At 38.3% G+C, this 16661-nt stretch overlaps 1 protein-coding gene across 1 annotated transcript in view; it reads left to right on the top strand.

Annotated features, from left to right (window-relative positions):
- The window catches only part of opn7b (opsin 7, group member b), a 92222-nt gene that overhangs the window by 62158 nt on the left and 13403 nt on the right, over positions 1-16661 (top strand). The window contains exons 3-4 of the mRNA XM_051659859.1: positions 2044-2206; positions 8285-8412. Of these exons, the coding sequence (XP_051515819.1) occupies positions 2044-2206; positions 8285-8412 (291 nt within the window). The remainder of the gene's footprint in view (positions 1-2043; positions 2207-8284; positions 8413-16661) is intronic.

Below are 16661 nucleotides of genomic sequence, written 5' to 3'. Positions count from 1 at the left end.
AACCCTTAATAAAGTGTTAAATGTGCTGTAAGGCTTTTTTTTTTTTTTTTTTTTGACTGCAGTATGCAGTATATATTTTTCATAGAGAAAAAATCCAAACACAGGAATTATGTTGGCAATTAACTGCAAGTTTATCTCCTTAGAACAGTAGTCCTTCCTCAAAAATGTTGATTTAGACAACTTTACAGCTGAATTGTTTTTAAAGAAAGAATTTATGTAAGTATGTTAACAAAAATATGAGGTTCATAACTTTGTTTTTTGGCTTAAGTGACTCAGATCTCTTTAATCGTTTACTTTAATCATCTGAACAGCAAACAAATTCTTGAAATCATTACAACCCCAGTCCAAACCACATATATATTAAATTTTTTGGAATGTTTCTCAGTCTACTGTATACAGTATGGTCAGATCAGATTTCAGGTACTGTAGTTTTTCTATCATTCAGGACACGATGCTTATGTTTATATAAAGTGCACAACATTCTCTGGAATTGTCCGAATTAGGGATGTGCATGGTAACCATTTTTAACATTCGGTTAAATGCGACGTTTCATGAACGGTGATTAATTTTTCATCTGGAGTCGTGACGTGGAAATAATGAATGTTTATTGTAATGGAATTTCCTCAAACACTGCTCAAAATAACAGCACAGTGAGCTATGAGCCTAATAATACAATACATAGATCTTCAAATGATAAAATCCCTCATTAAACTCAAACAAAAATAATCAAAGTGTCACTGCCTGTATATGCGCTCTGGCCGGGCAGGTTCACACATCCATGAGGCAACGAACGCTAATATTATCGTGTGTGTTGAGTCACACTGCTGTGGTTAATTAGCCTCTTCGGGGTGCTTTGATTTTTAAATGGTTTAAATTAAATTACATTGAACTTATAATAATTCTAATAATTGTACTTAAACAGCATGTACACCATTGCAAAAAGAAAAAAAAAATGTTTATCAAGTGCTGAAATGCTGCTTGGTGAGAAACAAACTGGAATCATGTTTAATGGCGTAACAGTCACTTAATGTAGGCTACTCTTCTTCAGAACACAGCACAACGAATGAAACAACACAGGTGTTTCGAGATGCATTTATAAAAATGAAGTATTTTTAACTTTACTCGGGGTCTAAAAATGTGGCGATCCTGCAAGAGGTGCTGAAAGAAAAAAAAAGTGATAGGCATCCATCCAATGTCAGTCAGCCTCACTGATCTATAACATAAAACAGCACAGATGCACATAAAAGCATGTTTGAACAGCCCCTAACTCTCCTTATACTTGAAAAACTGACCCAAACCCGGCCGGAAAACCTGACAGTTTGTCTGAACTCGTCAAGCTCGGGTCAGGTTGAATACCTGTATTGCATGTGTAAAAAACCGAATAGTGATTTTGATATTCGAATAGTGGCGCGTCGAAACAGTTAACCTAATGTCCACCCTCCGTGCACATCCCTATTTCGAATGCACACATATTTGCTCACTGTTTGTGAAATATACTGTATATAGTGATTGTAAACATTCCCTGTGTAGTGAACTGTGAATAATTGAACCAATAAATGGTTTCAGACGCAGCAAGTGTATAAATGTAAAAACCTCTGCTGCTTATGTTCTCTTATCCACCTTGACAGTTCAAACTGACAGCTACTCTCAGTTATTGTTTGAGAAAGTGTCTTGGCATCATGCTGACACTTCATACTATTGAAACCAAAGTTAACACACCGGATATTGACTACTCTGTTGAACAAAGACAGAGATTTCATCATCAGACTTCATCTCTTACAGTATGACAGTGCAAACAGCAAGTTCTAAAGATTGGATTTGAAAAACAATTTGGATTTTGTGCGAATTGTGTGAACAAAGACATATTTCTGCTTTTAAACCCTCAAAGTGCATGACTCATTTACTTCCATTGTACAGTAAGTGCAATACTGTCTCAGGAGTATTGTTTCACAATTTTGGCACAGATGCTGTTGGTAGAGCTTTACCTTATAAACCTGTATGCACTGTGCCTAACAACCTCTCTCTGTATCTTTTTCTGTGCAGGTGTGCTGTCTGTGATGGGAAACACTACTCTGTTGTTTGTGGCCTATCGTAAGAAGTCGGCTCTAAAGCCAGCAGAGTTTTTTATTATCAATCTGTCCATCAGTGATCTGGGCATGACCATCTTCCTCTTCCCCTTCGCTATTCCCTCTGCTTTCGCTCACAGGTGAAACTCACTCACAGCAGGGATATGTTCACATAGAAGACAATTTTTAAGAACTTCACATGAAAATGAAAATTCAGTCATTATTCACTCACCCTCATATAATTCCAAACCCATATGCTACTGTTTTTCCCATGGTGCACAAAAGGAGAATTTGACCCAGTTAGCACACGTACATCTCTGAGATACATCTGCCTGTTTTAAATCTTTTCATCTGGAAAGCATTAGCATCTAATTAAAATCTGTTAAACATCTTAAAAAGATCAGATTTACAAACATTCTAAATCATAAACGTCTCAAAGGCATCTGCTGAATGTCTTACTGACATCCGAGACATACTTATTGACATTGACCTCTTATAGAAGTTTTGCAGATGAGCAAACAACATATAAATATGTCTTTCAGATGTAAACACACATCAAATAGATGTCTTGGTGATGTACATGTGCATGTATATATAACAACATAAAAAGCACCATAAAAGTAGTCGATATGACTTGTGTGCTGTATTTCAAGTCTGAAGACATACGGTATTGTTATCTCGAGCAGTCCTAAATTGTTCTCTGAAAATATTCCCTTCTGCCAAAATTCACGTCCAGCCTGAATTTGCATCCAGATGTTGTGTGAACATCTTTGAAGGCAAACTGACGTGGTTCTCATGTGTAGTATAAGCGAATATCCCATGACAGTTTCAAATTCTGCATGTGAACAACTATGCTATCTAGTATGGCGCTAGAATAATGACCAGAGTATTTGAATCCGAAATATTTTAATTTCAATTAAAATGTAACAAAACTGATCATTTCTGCGCTAAATTTACATTGTTGTGAAAGCATTGTATCTATTACTGCATTCTTACATTGCTGCTACATGTAAGCTAAAGTGTTTTTCCTGCTAAACATAGTGTTTTCAGACAGTGTGAATTCATTAATTTTCCTTTATATAAAGTTTGTTTTTACGTCATGCCATTACAAACTTTGTATTGTCAGAATATGTGGTATCTGTAAGTTTGCATGCGCTAACTTAGTCAGCATGAACTCCAATGGACAAAACTTACAGCATTTATTAATCTTGACCAATGTTCATTTCTAACACCCTGTCTTCACCGGATACCTTTGTTGTCATGACGCAACTGCGTGAGGCTATCTACACTGAACGCATCGAAGTAAACATTCTACTGTAAATTATGCGCAGCCAGCATGGACCAATCAGCTGTGAGCTCGAGTAGACTTTATTAAAGGTAAAATCGGTAAAAAACCTATACCAGTGGCATCCAAACCTTTTACAGTGGCGTACCTCTCCAAACATTCACACAAGTTATTTTTAAAATATGTATATTTAACACAATTAGCATTGTAAAACAACTCCCTTTTATCAAATATATTAAATTTTTATAAGTTATGTTTATCATATACATATGAAATAAATGTCTTACCAATGAGATGTGTGTGCTAGAGTGGACATAACTGCATTACTTGCAAACCCCCTCACCATCAAGGCACAGTATGCAAGAATAGCTGCCTGTACTGTGTCAGGAATTGCACGTCATTGCAGGTAAGACAGTGCCAGCCGAATTCAAGGATTGCGGGAAAGGATCTGGACAATTACGCGGTAAGCTCAAGGTGCTTTTTTATGCCACATTTGACACTATCTGCAAGGTTGAGCTCATTTACTGAAAAAATAAAAATCATGCAACAATCAGGGCCGCATTAATGCACGTGCTTACCTGGGCTTAAGCCCGGGGGCCCGCAGCAGCAGGGGGGCCCTGAACTCCCGGCTGGGGAGCCCAGTCGCGGTATTGTCCCATCGACGTTCTCGGGAGGGTGTATGTAAATGCGTTCTGCAGGAGACGCTGATGTAAACATAGAGAGGGTGCGCAACGGCTAAACCTGTCCGTGTAGCACATGATCATCGAGTGAAAACGTTCCACTCTCATTTTTTAATTTAATTTTTTGGCCACACCGGTGCGATTGACATCTGTCATCAAAACTTATGAACTAATACCATCAGAATCAAAAGTCCCTATGCATCTCACCTTATATACTAATTACTGTACGTTTCAAACTGCAAAATAAATTCATTAATTAATTAACTAAATAAAATTGTGAGTCTCACAAAAAACAGCGAAGAATACATTTTACTTAGCTACATCACGTAACAGTGTGCTGGGCTGGCGAAAAAAGATACTTGCACGTATACTCACGTATGTTGCGCACTCATGCATGATGCATGAGATTTTTTTCATGTTTATTACACAACCATTTTGGTGTTTCTACACTAGAGGGCGCACAGTATATATATATATATATATATACAGGTGCATCTCAATAAATTAGAATGTCATGGAAAAGTTTATTTCAGTAATTCAACTCAAATTGTGAAACTCGTGTATTAAATAAATTCAATGCACACAGACTGAAGTAGTTTAAGTCTTTGGTTCTTTTAATTGTGATGATTTTGGCTCACATTTAACAAAAACCCACCATTCACTATCTCAAAAAATTAGAATACATCATAAGACCAATAAAAAAAACATTTTTAGTGAATTGTTGGCCTTCTGGAAAGTATGTTCATTTACTGTATATGTACTCAATACTTGGTAGGGGCTCCTATTGCTTTAATTACTGCCTCAATTCGGCGTGGCATGGAGGTGATCAGTTTGTGGCACTGCTGAGGTGGTATGGAAGCCCAGGTTTCTTTGACAGTGGCCTTAAGCTCATCTGCATTTTTTGGTCTCTCGTTTCTCATTTTCCTCTTGTCAATACCCCATAGATTCTCTATGGGGTTCAGGTCTGGTGAGTTTGCTGGCCAGTCAAGCACACCAACACCATGGTCATTTAACCAACTTTTGGTGCTTTTGGCAGTGTGGGCAGGTGCCAAATCCTGCTGGAAAATGAAATCAGCATCTTTAAAAAGCTGGTCAGCAGAAGGAAGCATGAAGTGCTCCAAAATTTCTTGGTAAATGGGTGCAGTGACTTTGGTTTTCAAAAAACACAATGGACCAACACCAGCAGATGACATTGCACCCCAAATCATCACAGACTGTGGAAACTTAACAGTGGACTTCAAGCAACTTGGGCTATGAGCTTCTCCACCCTTCCTCCAGACTCTAGGACCTTGGTTTCCAAATGAAATACAAAACTTGCTCTCATCTGAAAAGAGGACTTTGGAACACTGGGCAACAGTCCAGTTCTTCTTCTCCTTAGCCCAGGTAAGACGCCTCTGACGTTGTCTGTGGTTCAGGAGTGGCTTAACAAGAGAAATACAACAACTGTAGCCAAATTCCTTGACACGTCTGTGTGTGGTGGCTCTTGATGCCTTGACCCCAGCCTCAGTCCATTCCTTGTGAAGTTCACCCAAATTCTTGAATCGATTTTGCTTGACAATCCTCATAAGGCTGCGGTTCTCTCGGTTGGTTGTGCATCTTTTTCTTCCACAATTTTCCTTCCACTCAACTTTCTGTTAACATGCTTGGATACAGCACTCTGTGAACAGCCAGCTTCTTTGGCAATGAATGTTTGTGGCTTACCCTCCTTGTGAAGGGTGTCAATGATTGTCTTCTGGACAACTGTCAGATCAGCAGTCTTCCCCATGATTGTGTAGCCTAGTGAACCAAACTGAGAGACCATTTTGAAGGCTCAGGAAACCTTTGCAGTTGATTAGCTGATTGGCATGTCACCATATTCTAATTTTTTGAGATAGTGAATTGGTGGGTTTTTGTTAAATGTGAGCCAAAATCATCACAATTTAAAGAACCAAAGACTTAAACTACTTCAGTCTGTGTACACTGAATTTATTTAATACACAAGTTTCACAATTTGAGTTGAATTACTGAAATAAATTAACTTTTCCACGACATTCTAATTTATTGAGATGCACCTGTATATATATATATATATTGCCACTGCCAGTGACATATACATGAACTAGGTTTGAATGTTATTTTAGACTGGGATAATAGAATTATTATTGTAATTTTATTGTTGCTAAAAATGTGCATACATGTGGTTAGAAACAAAAGAATTTAAATTAGAAAAATGCTGGCTTTAATGCAACAGTCAGATGTTATTTAAATAGATAATAAATGAAATTCATGACAGAAAGATTCACATGTATGATATAAGTAAAATAACTGTATTTCAGACAGACAGGATAATAAAGTGGCTGGAGTAGCTCTACAGCACGTCAGCAATAGAACGGGGAATTTGTTTACTGCCTGCGTTACATGACGCACCACAATGGACACTCCCAATGTAGACAGCGTCATTGGAAAGATATGCTTTTGACTGATGGAAGGATTTTTTTCTCCTTGGAAAAAAAAAAAAAATGCAGCATACGTGTTTAAAACAAACCTGAGGGTGAGTAAATAAATAAATAAATAAATAAATACAACCATTTTTGGGTGAACTATTTCTTCACCCAAAAGCACATCTGTTCTATCTTTTACTTTTACCATTTAGATGTTGATTTGTCCTCTTGAGACTCATTAAAGAGGGTCGTCTCTCTCTCTCTCTCTCTCTCTCTCTCTCTCTCTCTAGTCTCTCTCATCTGATCTGGTGTCAGCATAATAAAGGCTGATTAAATCAGCTGTAACAGCTGGAAGCACATGAGTGCAGAATCAGGACAGAACTCTCTTTTGATGCCACAATTATGCATTTCACACATGAATAAATATCCCTCTAGGGGCACATTTTATTTACCATTCCATCCTTTCTTCCCTTTTTTGTTTGTTTCATGTGCTCTAATCATTGATCGTGCGATAACTATTCTATCTTTGAAACCATTTCCAGAGTATTTAAACAAAGATACTGTATGTTTAAATGTATGTTTGAATATATTCATTATCATCCATTTCATGCAGTATTTGTATGTGCAGTGCATGCCATGCATCTAAAGTGCATGCCATGCATCTAAAGTGCATGCGCATACAACGCATCTAAACTTTAGCAATTAAAATGCCTGACAGTGCCAGAAAAGTCAAGGCAATTGTAAGACTGTATTCCCAGCTGCCTAGCCTTGTTTTTGCTATTAATGTGATTTGTGCACCATATTATCATTCACTTAAGGAAGAAAGCATTTAATTATAACATACATGTAATGTAAGGCAGTGGGTTTGGATTGCCAAACAATTGGACAAACCAAACCAAACTACAACAGCAGCATGACTGTGACCGTGATATAGCTATAAGTGATATTGAGTTTCAGTATCCTTGCACAGTTTACACTATTGAGCAGTCATCTCAGTGCAGAAATCTGCATGATTTAAGTGTGATGACTTTGCAGGGCCTTTCAAATGGAAGAATGTTGTAAAGTAAAGTAGGAAGATCGCACAGATATCCCATTATCAGTGTGCATAAGGCAGTGAGCACTGCAATGTAGCTTCAACTTCTCTCTCTCTCTGTCTTTCGTTGCGTTGATTTGATACATTGCAGGTCAGTGGTGTGCAAACATGCTTCATGTCAGGTCACATCAGTGCTTAATGTGACTGTTTAACCATGCAAATAATCTGTGGGGATGTCATGTTATATCAGAGACATTAGACAGAAAATCTTGTCTAAAATGGATGAGACATTAAACCGAGGTCCTGACACTCTGTGATCATTAAAAATCCCAAATTCCCCCCATTGGCCCTTATCAATCATGGTTTCCTAATAATCCCCATCCATTAATTGGCTCTATCACTCTATTCTCTTCTCCACCAATAGCTGGTGTGTTGTGAGCGTACTGGCGCACTATGGCTACCGTCGCATCATCCAGGTGGATGCTGCACACTGGTGATGGTTGAGGAGAGTCCCCTGTTCACTGTGTAAAGCACTCTGAGTATAGTATCAGAAAAGCACTATATAAATATAACATTCATTCATTCATAAAAACAGAATACAACAACTTTTTTTCTTTTGCTCTCAGGCATTTGTTTTGTACTGCTAATGTGCTCAGATACGCTTAAATGGATAGTTCACGGAAAAATGGAAATCCTGTCATCATTTTGGAACAACATGGTTAAGTTCATGATGACAGAATTTTCATTTCAAGTAAACTGTTTAAGTGATGGCACAGATTGATGTCTTGTTCTCTCTTCAGGTGGTTGTTCACAGAGGTGATGTGTATGTGTTATGCGTTCTGTGGAGTTTTGTTTGGTCTCTGCAGTCTCAGTAATCTGACCGTGCTCTCCTGTGTGTGCTGGCTCAAAGTCTGCTGCCCCAACTATGGTAAGATCTGAATTTGTGTGTTTGTTACCAGTACAGGTGTTCATTTCATGTGGCATGCTAAATAGTTTCTGTCAAGTCTACTGAAGGATCTTCTGTATAGTTCCATATTTTCTGATCGGACGGTCATTTTAAAGCCGTAATGCTCAAACTGTTGTTTTAGTGCTTTGGTTGATTGACAGTTGGTTAGGCAGTCATTCACAAGTTTACATCTCAAACCCATTATGGTCACATGTGTTTTTGACTACCTCAATGATTTCAATGATACAATCACAAAATGTTTTGGACTGTTTGTATTTAGTGCTGAGCACTTGAGATCGGATCACCCGAGACGAATCGTTTCTGAACAGGGTCTAGCGGTCTGTCTAAGGATGACTGATTTCTCCAATTTTCTCCACGTTCAGTTGCTCTCAACTTAAAGGGATAGTTCACCCAAAAATGAAAATTCTCTCATCATTTACTCACCCTCATGCCATCCCAGATGTGTATGACTTTCTTTCTTCTGCAGAACACAGAAGAATATTTTAGAAGAATATTTCATCTCTGTAGGTCCATACAATGCAAGTGAATGGTGAACAAAATTTTGAAGCTCTAAAAAGCACATAAAGGCAGCATAAAAGTAATCCATACGACTCCAGTGGTTACATCCATGTCTTCAAAAGCGATTTGATAGGTCCAGTATCCCAGTAGATGGTGATATGCACAAAGAATGCGAATCACCAAAAACAATAGGAGAATGTGAAAGTGGAGATTTATAGTAAAAAGGACTTAAATATTGATCTGTTACTCACCCACACATGCCTTTATATGCCTTTTGGAGCTTCAAAGTTTTGGTCACCATTCACTTGCATTGTGAGGACTTACAGAGCTGAAATATTATTTTTTAAATCTTTGTTTGTGTTCTGCAGATGAAAGAAAGTCATACACATCTGGGATGGCATGAGGGTGAGTAAATGATGAGATGATTTTCATTTTTGGGTGAACTATCACTTTAATGATTTTCTTCCCGCCCACTCCCAATTAATTTAGGCCCCATTCCCACAATATTGCACTTTCATTATTTCCCAGGTGTCGTTAAGCTGTTTATTCTTAATACTGTCATAAAATAAAGTAATAGAAAAAATAGTGGCATAATGGTCTCATTTTGCCTGTATTATTATAATTTGCATTAATTACAGGTTCCATCACTAACCTTTCAGTTCAGAGTTCAGTGTCTTGATCAAGGGCACAGTTGTTCATGAATCAACCCATGAGGGGTTTTTAACATATAACCTTGCCTAGATCATGAACTGCAAGGCAGGCATTCAGATGAGTCTAAAGCAGATTTCACAGCCTCCACAAGCTGTTGTTTTGATGTGGTCCAAAGTTGTAAAATCTGTTCAGCATGTCATTTATGTGAAGGACATGTAGATGCCAATTACATCGGCAACCCCTGGGCTGAGGGATCGGTGAATATTCTTGCTTTAGTGATTTTGCATTGAAAATTAAATTAATTTATTTAAAAAACAAAAAACTTAAATCAAATACATTTCTAAATTCAAACAGCACTCCAAACGATACGTAAAAGCAATTAAAATAATGAAGTGATTTGCATAGACTTTTCTGTCATCTGTTTTTAAAAAATATAATAAAGTGTGTTTCTTGTCTACAGGCAAATTATTTGTAATATTAATTTGATAATAATAGCCTAATAATAATAATTTAATACATTTAAAACGAGCCAAATATCGTCTTGACATCGTCAAAGGCATCAGCTATTGACGATCACTCTGACCATCGTTGATCCTCGAGATCATCGTCTAGCGGCACAACCCTAATGTGCATTTCTCTCTATAAATGAACAAAATGTTCAGACAGTCTCCTTACCGCTTTTGCCGGTGTCACTGTGGCTCGCTTTGTGCGTGCACTTGTAAAATGTATATTTTAAAGGCTCATTATTATGGTTTAGTATTTCTCTGTGATGTAGAACAGTGTTAGCAATGCTACTTATAACATTCTTTCTGAGCCCTGGAACTCAAACCATTTTCTGATGCCCCTCAAAAAATATATTCAAGTAATTAAATTAACATCATAAACGTGCAACTAGTCGACTAATGGCTTAAATTAACGCCTACTAGTGGACTAGGAAAATCTTTGGTCGGGGGCAGCCCTACTAAAAACACAGGTTATTCATTGTCAGTAAATGAAACCGCACCTCTCTGAAAAAATAAGAAACATCATCATGATTTTGCTCCTCATATTCTTTTGGTGGCTTCATGTGAGGAATAGTCCACATGTCTCTCATGGAGTTCTGAAGGGGAAAAAAACTTCAAGTATCATACTATAGATAAACATCTGATGGTAAATGTTCCACTGAGGTAAAAGATGTTTGAAGATGCGCAGATGTTTTCATTTAACAAACCGTTTGATTTGCGTATGTCACTTTATTTAGCAAGGCTCAGATTATTGTTCTCACAGTTCAGTGTAAATCGTATAGTTGCTAACAATGTCATCGGCAAACTGGTGAATAATTTTATTTACTGGTGAATTCCTTTTATTTACACTCCAAAGGCAATTTTTTTATCGCATTTGGCACATGCGGAGTCAGTGTTCGTTTTGCATTTGGCATGTGCCAAGTGTTAATGTTGGACCCTGTTTACAGGGATATCTAACACATACACTATATTGCCAAAAGTATTCGCTCACCCATCCAAATAATTGAATTCAGGTGTTCCAATCACTTCCATGGCCACAGGTGTATAAAATGAAGCACCTAGGCATGCAGACTGCTTCTACAAACATTTGTGAAAGAATGGGCCGCTCTCAGGAGCTCAGTGAATTCCAGAGTGGTACTGTGATAGGATGCCACCTGTGCAACAAGTCCAGTCGTGAAATTTCCTCGCTACAACTGTCAGTGGTATTATAACAAAATGGAAGCGATTGGGAATGACAGCAACTCAGCCACGAAGTGGTAGGCCACGTAAAATGACAGAGCGGGGTCAGCGGATGCTGAGGTGCATAGTGCGCAGAGGTCGCCAACTTTCTGCAGAGTCAATTGCTACAGACCTCCAAAGTTCATGTGGCCTTCAGATTAGCTCAAGAACAGTGCGTAGAGAGCTTCATGGAATGGGTTTCCATTGGCGAGCAGCTGCATCCAAGCCATACATCACCAAGTGCAATGCAAAGCATCGGATGCAGTGGTGTAAAGCACGCCGCCACTGGACTCTAGAGCAGTGGAGACATGTTCTCTGGAGTGATGAATCACGCTTCTCCATCTGGCAATCTGATGGACGAGTCTGGGTTTGCCAGTTGCCAGGAGAACGGTACTTGTCTGACTGCATTGTGCCAACTGTGAAGTTTGGTGGAGGGGGGATTATGGTGTGGGGTTGTTTTTCAGGAGCTGGGCTTGGCCCCTTAGTTCCAGTGAAAGGAACTCTGAATGCTTCAGCATACCAAGAGATTTTGGACAATTCCATGCTCCCAACTTTGTGGGAACAGTTTGGGGATGGCCCCTTCCTGTTCCAACATGACTGCGCACCAGTGCACAAAGCAAGGTCCATAAAGACATGGATGAGCGAGTGTGGTGTGGAAGAACTTGACTGGCCTGCACAGAGTCCTGACCTCAACCCGATAGAGCACCTTTGGGATGAATTAGAGCAAAGACTGCGAGCCAGGCCTTCTCGTCCAACATCAGTGTCTGACCTCACAAATGTGCTTCTGGAAGAATGGTCAAAAATTCCCATAAACACACTCCTAAACCTTGTGGAAAGCCTTCCCAGAAGAGTTGAAGCTGTTATAGCTGCAAAGGGTGGGCCGACGTCATATTAAACCCTATGGATTAAGAATGGGATGTCACTTAAATTCATAGGCAGATGAGCGAATACTTTTGGCAATATAGTCTATTTACCTGAGTAGCTACGTTGACATGTAGGACTGACCTTTCTTCTGTAAGAAACTAATAAATTGTCTGCTACCCCTCGCACTTTCTCAGCTCCTTTCTCTTTTTAAAGTCTGATTTTGGCTTTATTTCTGTAGTAATGTACAATGTGATGTGAACTCTGTTTGCACCACGCACTGGCTGAACTTGAGGACCAACACTTAACTTAAAGGAATGCTTGAGTCGATAACACTGGAGGAGACATTGCAGATTGCGGAAACTCCCCGTTTACGGATGGAAAACAGCATCTTGCAATGTTTTATTACTACCAATAGCATTTTACCATATATAACGATTTCATGGTAAAATTTGTATTGCCTTCATTCCAGCGAGGGCCCCTGATGCTCAGGTCCACCATTACCCCCGGTCAGCCGCCCCTGCTATCTGAAGGTATAAAATGTGTTTTAATAATATAACTATCAAATTATAGGTATCTAGGATTAATAACACAATAGTGCTTTTGCCATCTTCTGCTATTCCAATGAAAGGGTTGGTCAGGGTAAAAAGAAAAAAAGAAGAAAAAAAAAACCTAGAAAAGATCCGTAATCTGATTTATCCTGTACTCGAGTTCAACTCACTTACTCAATTACCCATGTCTCAAGTTAACAGCTCACTGGAGGTCAGGACTATATGTTGCAGTGAGAATCACACTGGCACCAACTGAAATGAACTTGGCCTCACACAAAACACTAAAACAAGTATGTGGTGATTTTTGATCATGTCACTTAAGGTGTATATATGTGTGGTTATGAATGTCAGATGGCGCCTCCCTCCATCCTCGGGGCACCAGCTAAAGAATTTCACTTTAGCAGAAGAATAATTATTTTTAAATGGACCATTCAATAAATTGGAAATATGTAAATTGGATTTCGGAAGAAAGGATTTGTGAGATTCAGCCTAACCCTTTAGAGCCCTTCTGCATCATCAACACAAGAAGACACAGTTGTAATAAAATTAGTTTTATTTACAAAAAAATAAACAAGAATGACTAACAAAAACTACAAAATGGTACTAATATGTTAAAGAATAAAATAAATTAATAGGTAAATAAAAATGCATAGGATGGAAAGGTGCAAGTGGCTGAATTGGATGAAGCAATGGCAAAGTACAACCCTCTACATAGAGCTAAATTTGGTTGCATATGCCAGTGATTTTCGCTATTTTATTAAAATATGAATTGTATTAGTCAGTGTCTGTGAGTGGAGGGGCACATAGGGGAGCCAGGCTTCTGTTAGGGGGGCCCCCCTGACACCCCCTCTAGAACCGCCCCTGCCTAATTGGCTGCAGTGGGTCTGGATCTGTCATGATCACGCTGCCTCCATCCCTTTATTTGAGCCTTGGAATATCACTGACATTGCATTTAACGAGGTCAACTCAGTTCGACTTCAGTTTGAAGGTAAAAGTGTTACAAAACTCGAGAGCTTGTAGATTTGAATGTGAGAACGGCAACGAGGGAAAAACAACCGTGCAACTTCTCTCTCGTTAATGTGCACTGCGCTCATTCAACCGTAAACACTTCTCTTAAAGAGACAGTACCAATTTAGTGCTTGTTAAGCAATATCACACGAGCAAGAGTGCGATATGGCCCTACATCAGCACTGCTGTGATTCGGTCGTAGGTAATCACAGGCTGATTTAGGGCCATATAGCACAATTGCGAGTGTGATATTGCTTATATACAACAGTTCAATAAACAAGTAAATTATAAAAAATTGGGAAAAACTGAGTACGGTCATAAAAATGCATTTGTGCATGTAACTACTTTATTACACGGCGGATCAGAATCTACCGTTGCTGGTTCAAATCAAATGATGCGTTCAAGCCTCCTATTAATTAAAAAATTTCACTTCAGAAATAGTATCAGGAATTGTGCTGTTTCTAACAAGTTAATGGATAAACAAGGATGGATGGATGTGTGTGTGTGTGTGTGTGTGTGTGTGTGTGTGTGTGTGTGAGAGAGAGAGAGAGAGAGAGAGAGAGAGAGAGAGAGAGAGAGAGAGAGAGAGAGACGGCGCGTGTGTGATCACCTGTTGCCACTCCCAAGCAGAGACGCTGTCAGCTTTCTGAAGATCAGCTTTCTCAGTGGAAAAGTAGCGGTCCAAGCGGGGGTAATTCTACCTATTTCGTGGTAGCCGGTGTGCAAGAGTCATTCTCTATAGAAACCGCAATGTCCTCCATTTTAAACAGTGTGTCCACTCCAATGTGGAAAGTCCGATAAGAGGTAAGCACCTTCAGTTTGTGTAATTAATCAGTCTGTTGTGTCTCTCAGCTGTGATAAGCCGTAATGCTGAAGTTGTTGGTTTCACGGAGTGCCGTATGTAAACACTGGCTGACGCGGATTCTCTTCACGTCACCTAACTGGCTCATATTACACATAAAAATGATCTTTTGCCACCACCTGCTAGCTAACATATATAATGTCAAAAAACAAAATACATGTAAAAAAAGACAAACTGTAGCTCTTAACACATCTGCACTGTTCTTACACTTTAGTTAGGATGGCACGACCACAAGCGGAGTGATACACACAGTGAAACATCGGAGTGCTGATGGTGTCAGACCAACAGTGCCCATGGAATATCTCCCATCCAAACAGATTCGAGGACTGGAACTAACTGTTGTATATTTATAAATATCAATATAAAATCAATGTAAATTGCACATGTGCATATAAAAACATTCAACAAAATGTAGTATCTGTAATAAATGTGAAAATACACAAATATTTATATTTTTAGTTGCAATAGTACATTATGAAATATTTTAACTTCAGAAAACACTGTAAATCTGAAAGAATTTTGGTTTGGTCATTTTTTTTTCCTTGGTAGTTTTGATATAGTAGCACTTAAATTATTATTTTTATAGTATAATTATTAATTCTTTTTTCATTAGGTTCCAACATTTTTCCAACCTTTCAATTTGTATGAAATTTCAAACAGTGACAACAGCTTGTATCATTATTAAAAATGCAAATTCATGACATCATATAGAATGTGAAATTTATACATTTGTACACAAGCTAAAATGTGATTAAAAGGATCAAAAGTGAAATATGTAAATAAAATATGCAATCTTGCATACTATATTGTGGGAAATCATACATAATGAAATCTGCTGCTTTTCCATTCCAGCAACTTGATTGGCTATTGCTTTCAGAAGTAGCCACAGCATGGCCTTCCGAAATGGGGCCACTTTTCCTTGCCTTGACAGTTAGGGATAAACTGAGATGGAATTTCATTTTGTCTGATTGTTCACCACAATGTGAATAACGAATTTTAGTCTGTTCCTCACTCTGAAGCCATTGCTTGGCTCCAGAAGATTTAGAATAAAGTGCACAAGTTGTATTTAAAACTTTTATGATACATTTGTGGTGTTCTTTGTCCTTTATGGTGCTTTAAATATGTGGCTGATCTTACCATTTATTATTCAGGGTGACTATTTGCACCCTAATAGCATGGTAAATGGCATCTGCCACACAGTGCATCTATTTACACCCCAATAGTCTGGCGAAAACACAGGAATATATGACAAACTAGACAATAGGTGCATGGGGTGTAAAGACGGTGTGAATGTGTAGTGTCCTAGCGACCCTGGTTCGATTTTGTGTATTGTCCCACATTTTTTTGACCATCTGATTTCCTGTTTCCACTCTTAATATTTCCTTTAATACTACTTACAATAATAAATAAAAATGAATATAAAGGTTGATTTCATCACAGTGATTTGGTCACGGTGAATGTCGGGGAGTTTAGAGAAGTGTTTGATCTGGAAGCGGGTCTGTCAATCGCACTCGTTCCCTTCCTCTTACACCCACGGCTTGGCGTTGCTTGTGTGTAGATTGCATCACTGTATTACAATAATAATATTGTTGAAACCATTTTTTTTTTTTTTTTTTTTTTTTTGGCAGAAACCATAGTTTTAATACATTAACCATGGTGTTACTACAGTAATATGGTGTTCATATAGTTACCATGGTTAATTTTGTGGTTACTATAATTTTACTACAAAATACCATTGTGAAACTGTGGTTACTGTAGTAAAACCAAGGTTATTTCAAGTTGAAGGTTAGGTTTAGGGGTAGGGGTTGTTGTAGGGTGTCTGTGGGACTCTAAATAAACACAATAAACACGCAGCTCTGATGCCCATATACTGTATGTTAGTATTTAAATATGGGTGTAAATAGCAGGTATCTACCATTATTTGCACCAGGGTTGGGGTGCAAATAATATCTGCCACTATTTGCACTGGGGTGTAAATAGTATTTACAGTACCATTATTTGCAGGGTGCAAATAGTGTCTGACTTTATTATTACAATGCTGTATTTTGACAAATATAA

This window comes from Myxocyprinus asiaticus, chromosome 28 (assembly GCF_019703515.2).
Source record: "Myxocyprinus asiaticus isolate MX2 ecotype Aquarium Trade chromosome 28, UBuf_Myxa_2, whole genome shotgun sequence".
NCBI lineage: Eukaryota > Metazoa > Chordata > Actinopteri > Cypriniformes > Catostomidae > Myxocyprinus > Myxocyprinus asiaticus.
This window is presented reverse-complemented; position numbering and strand designations above follow the sequence as displayed.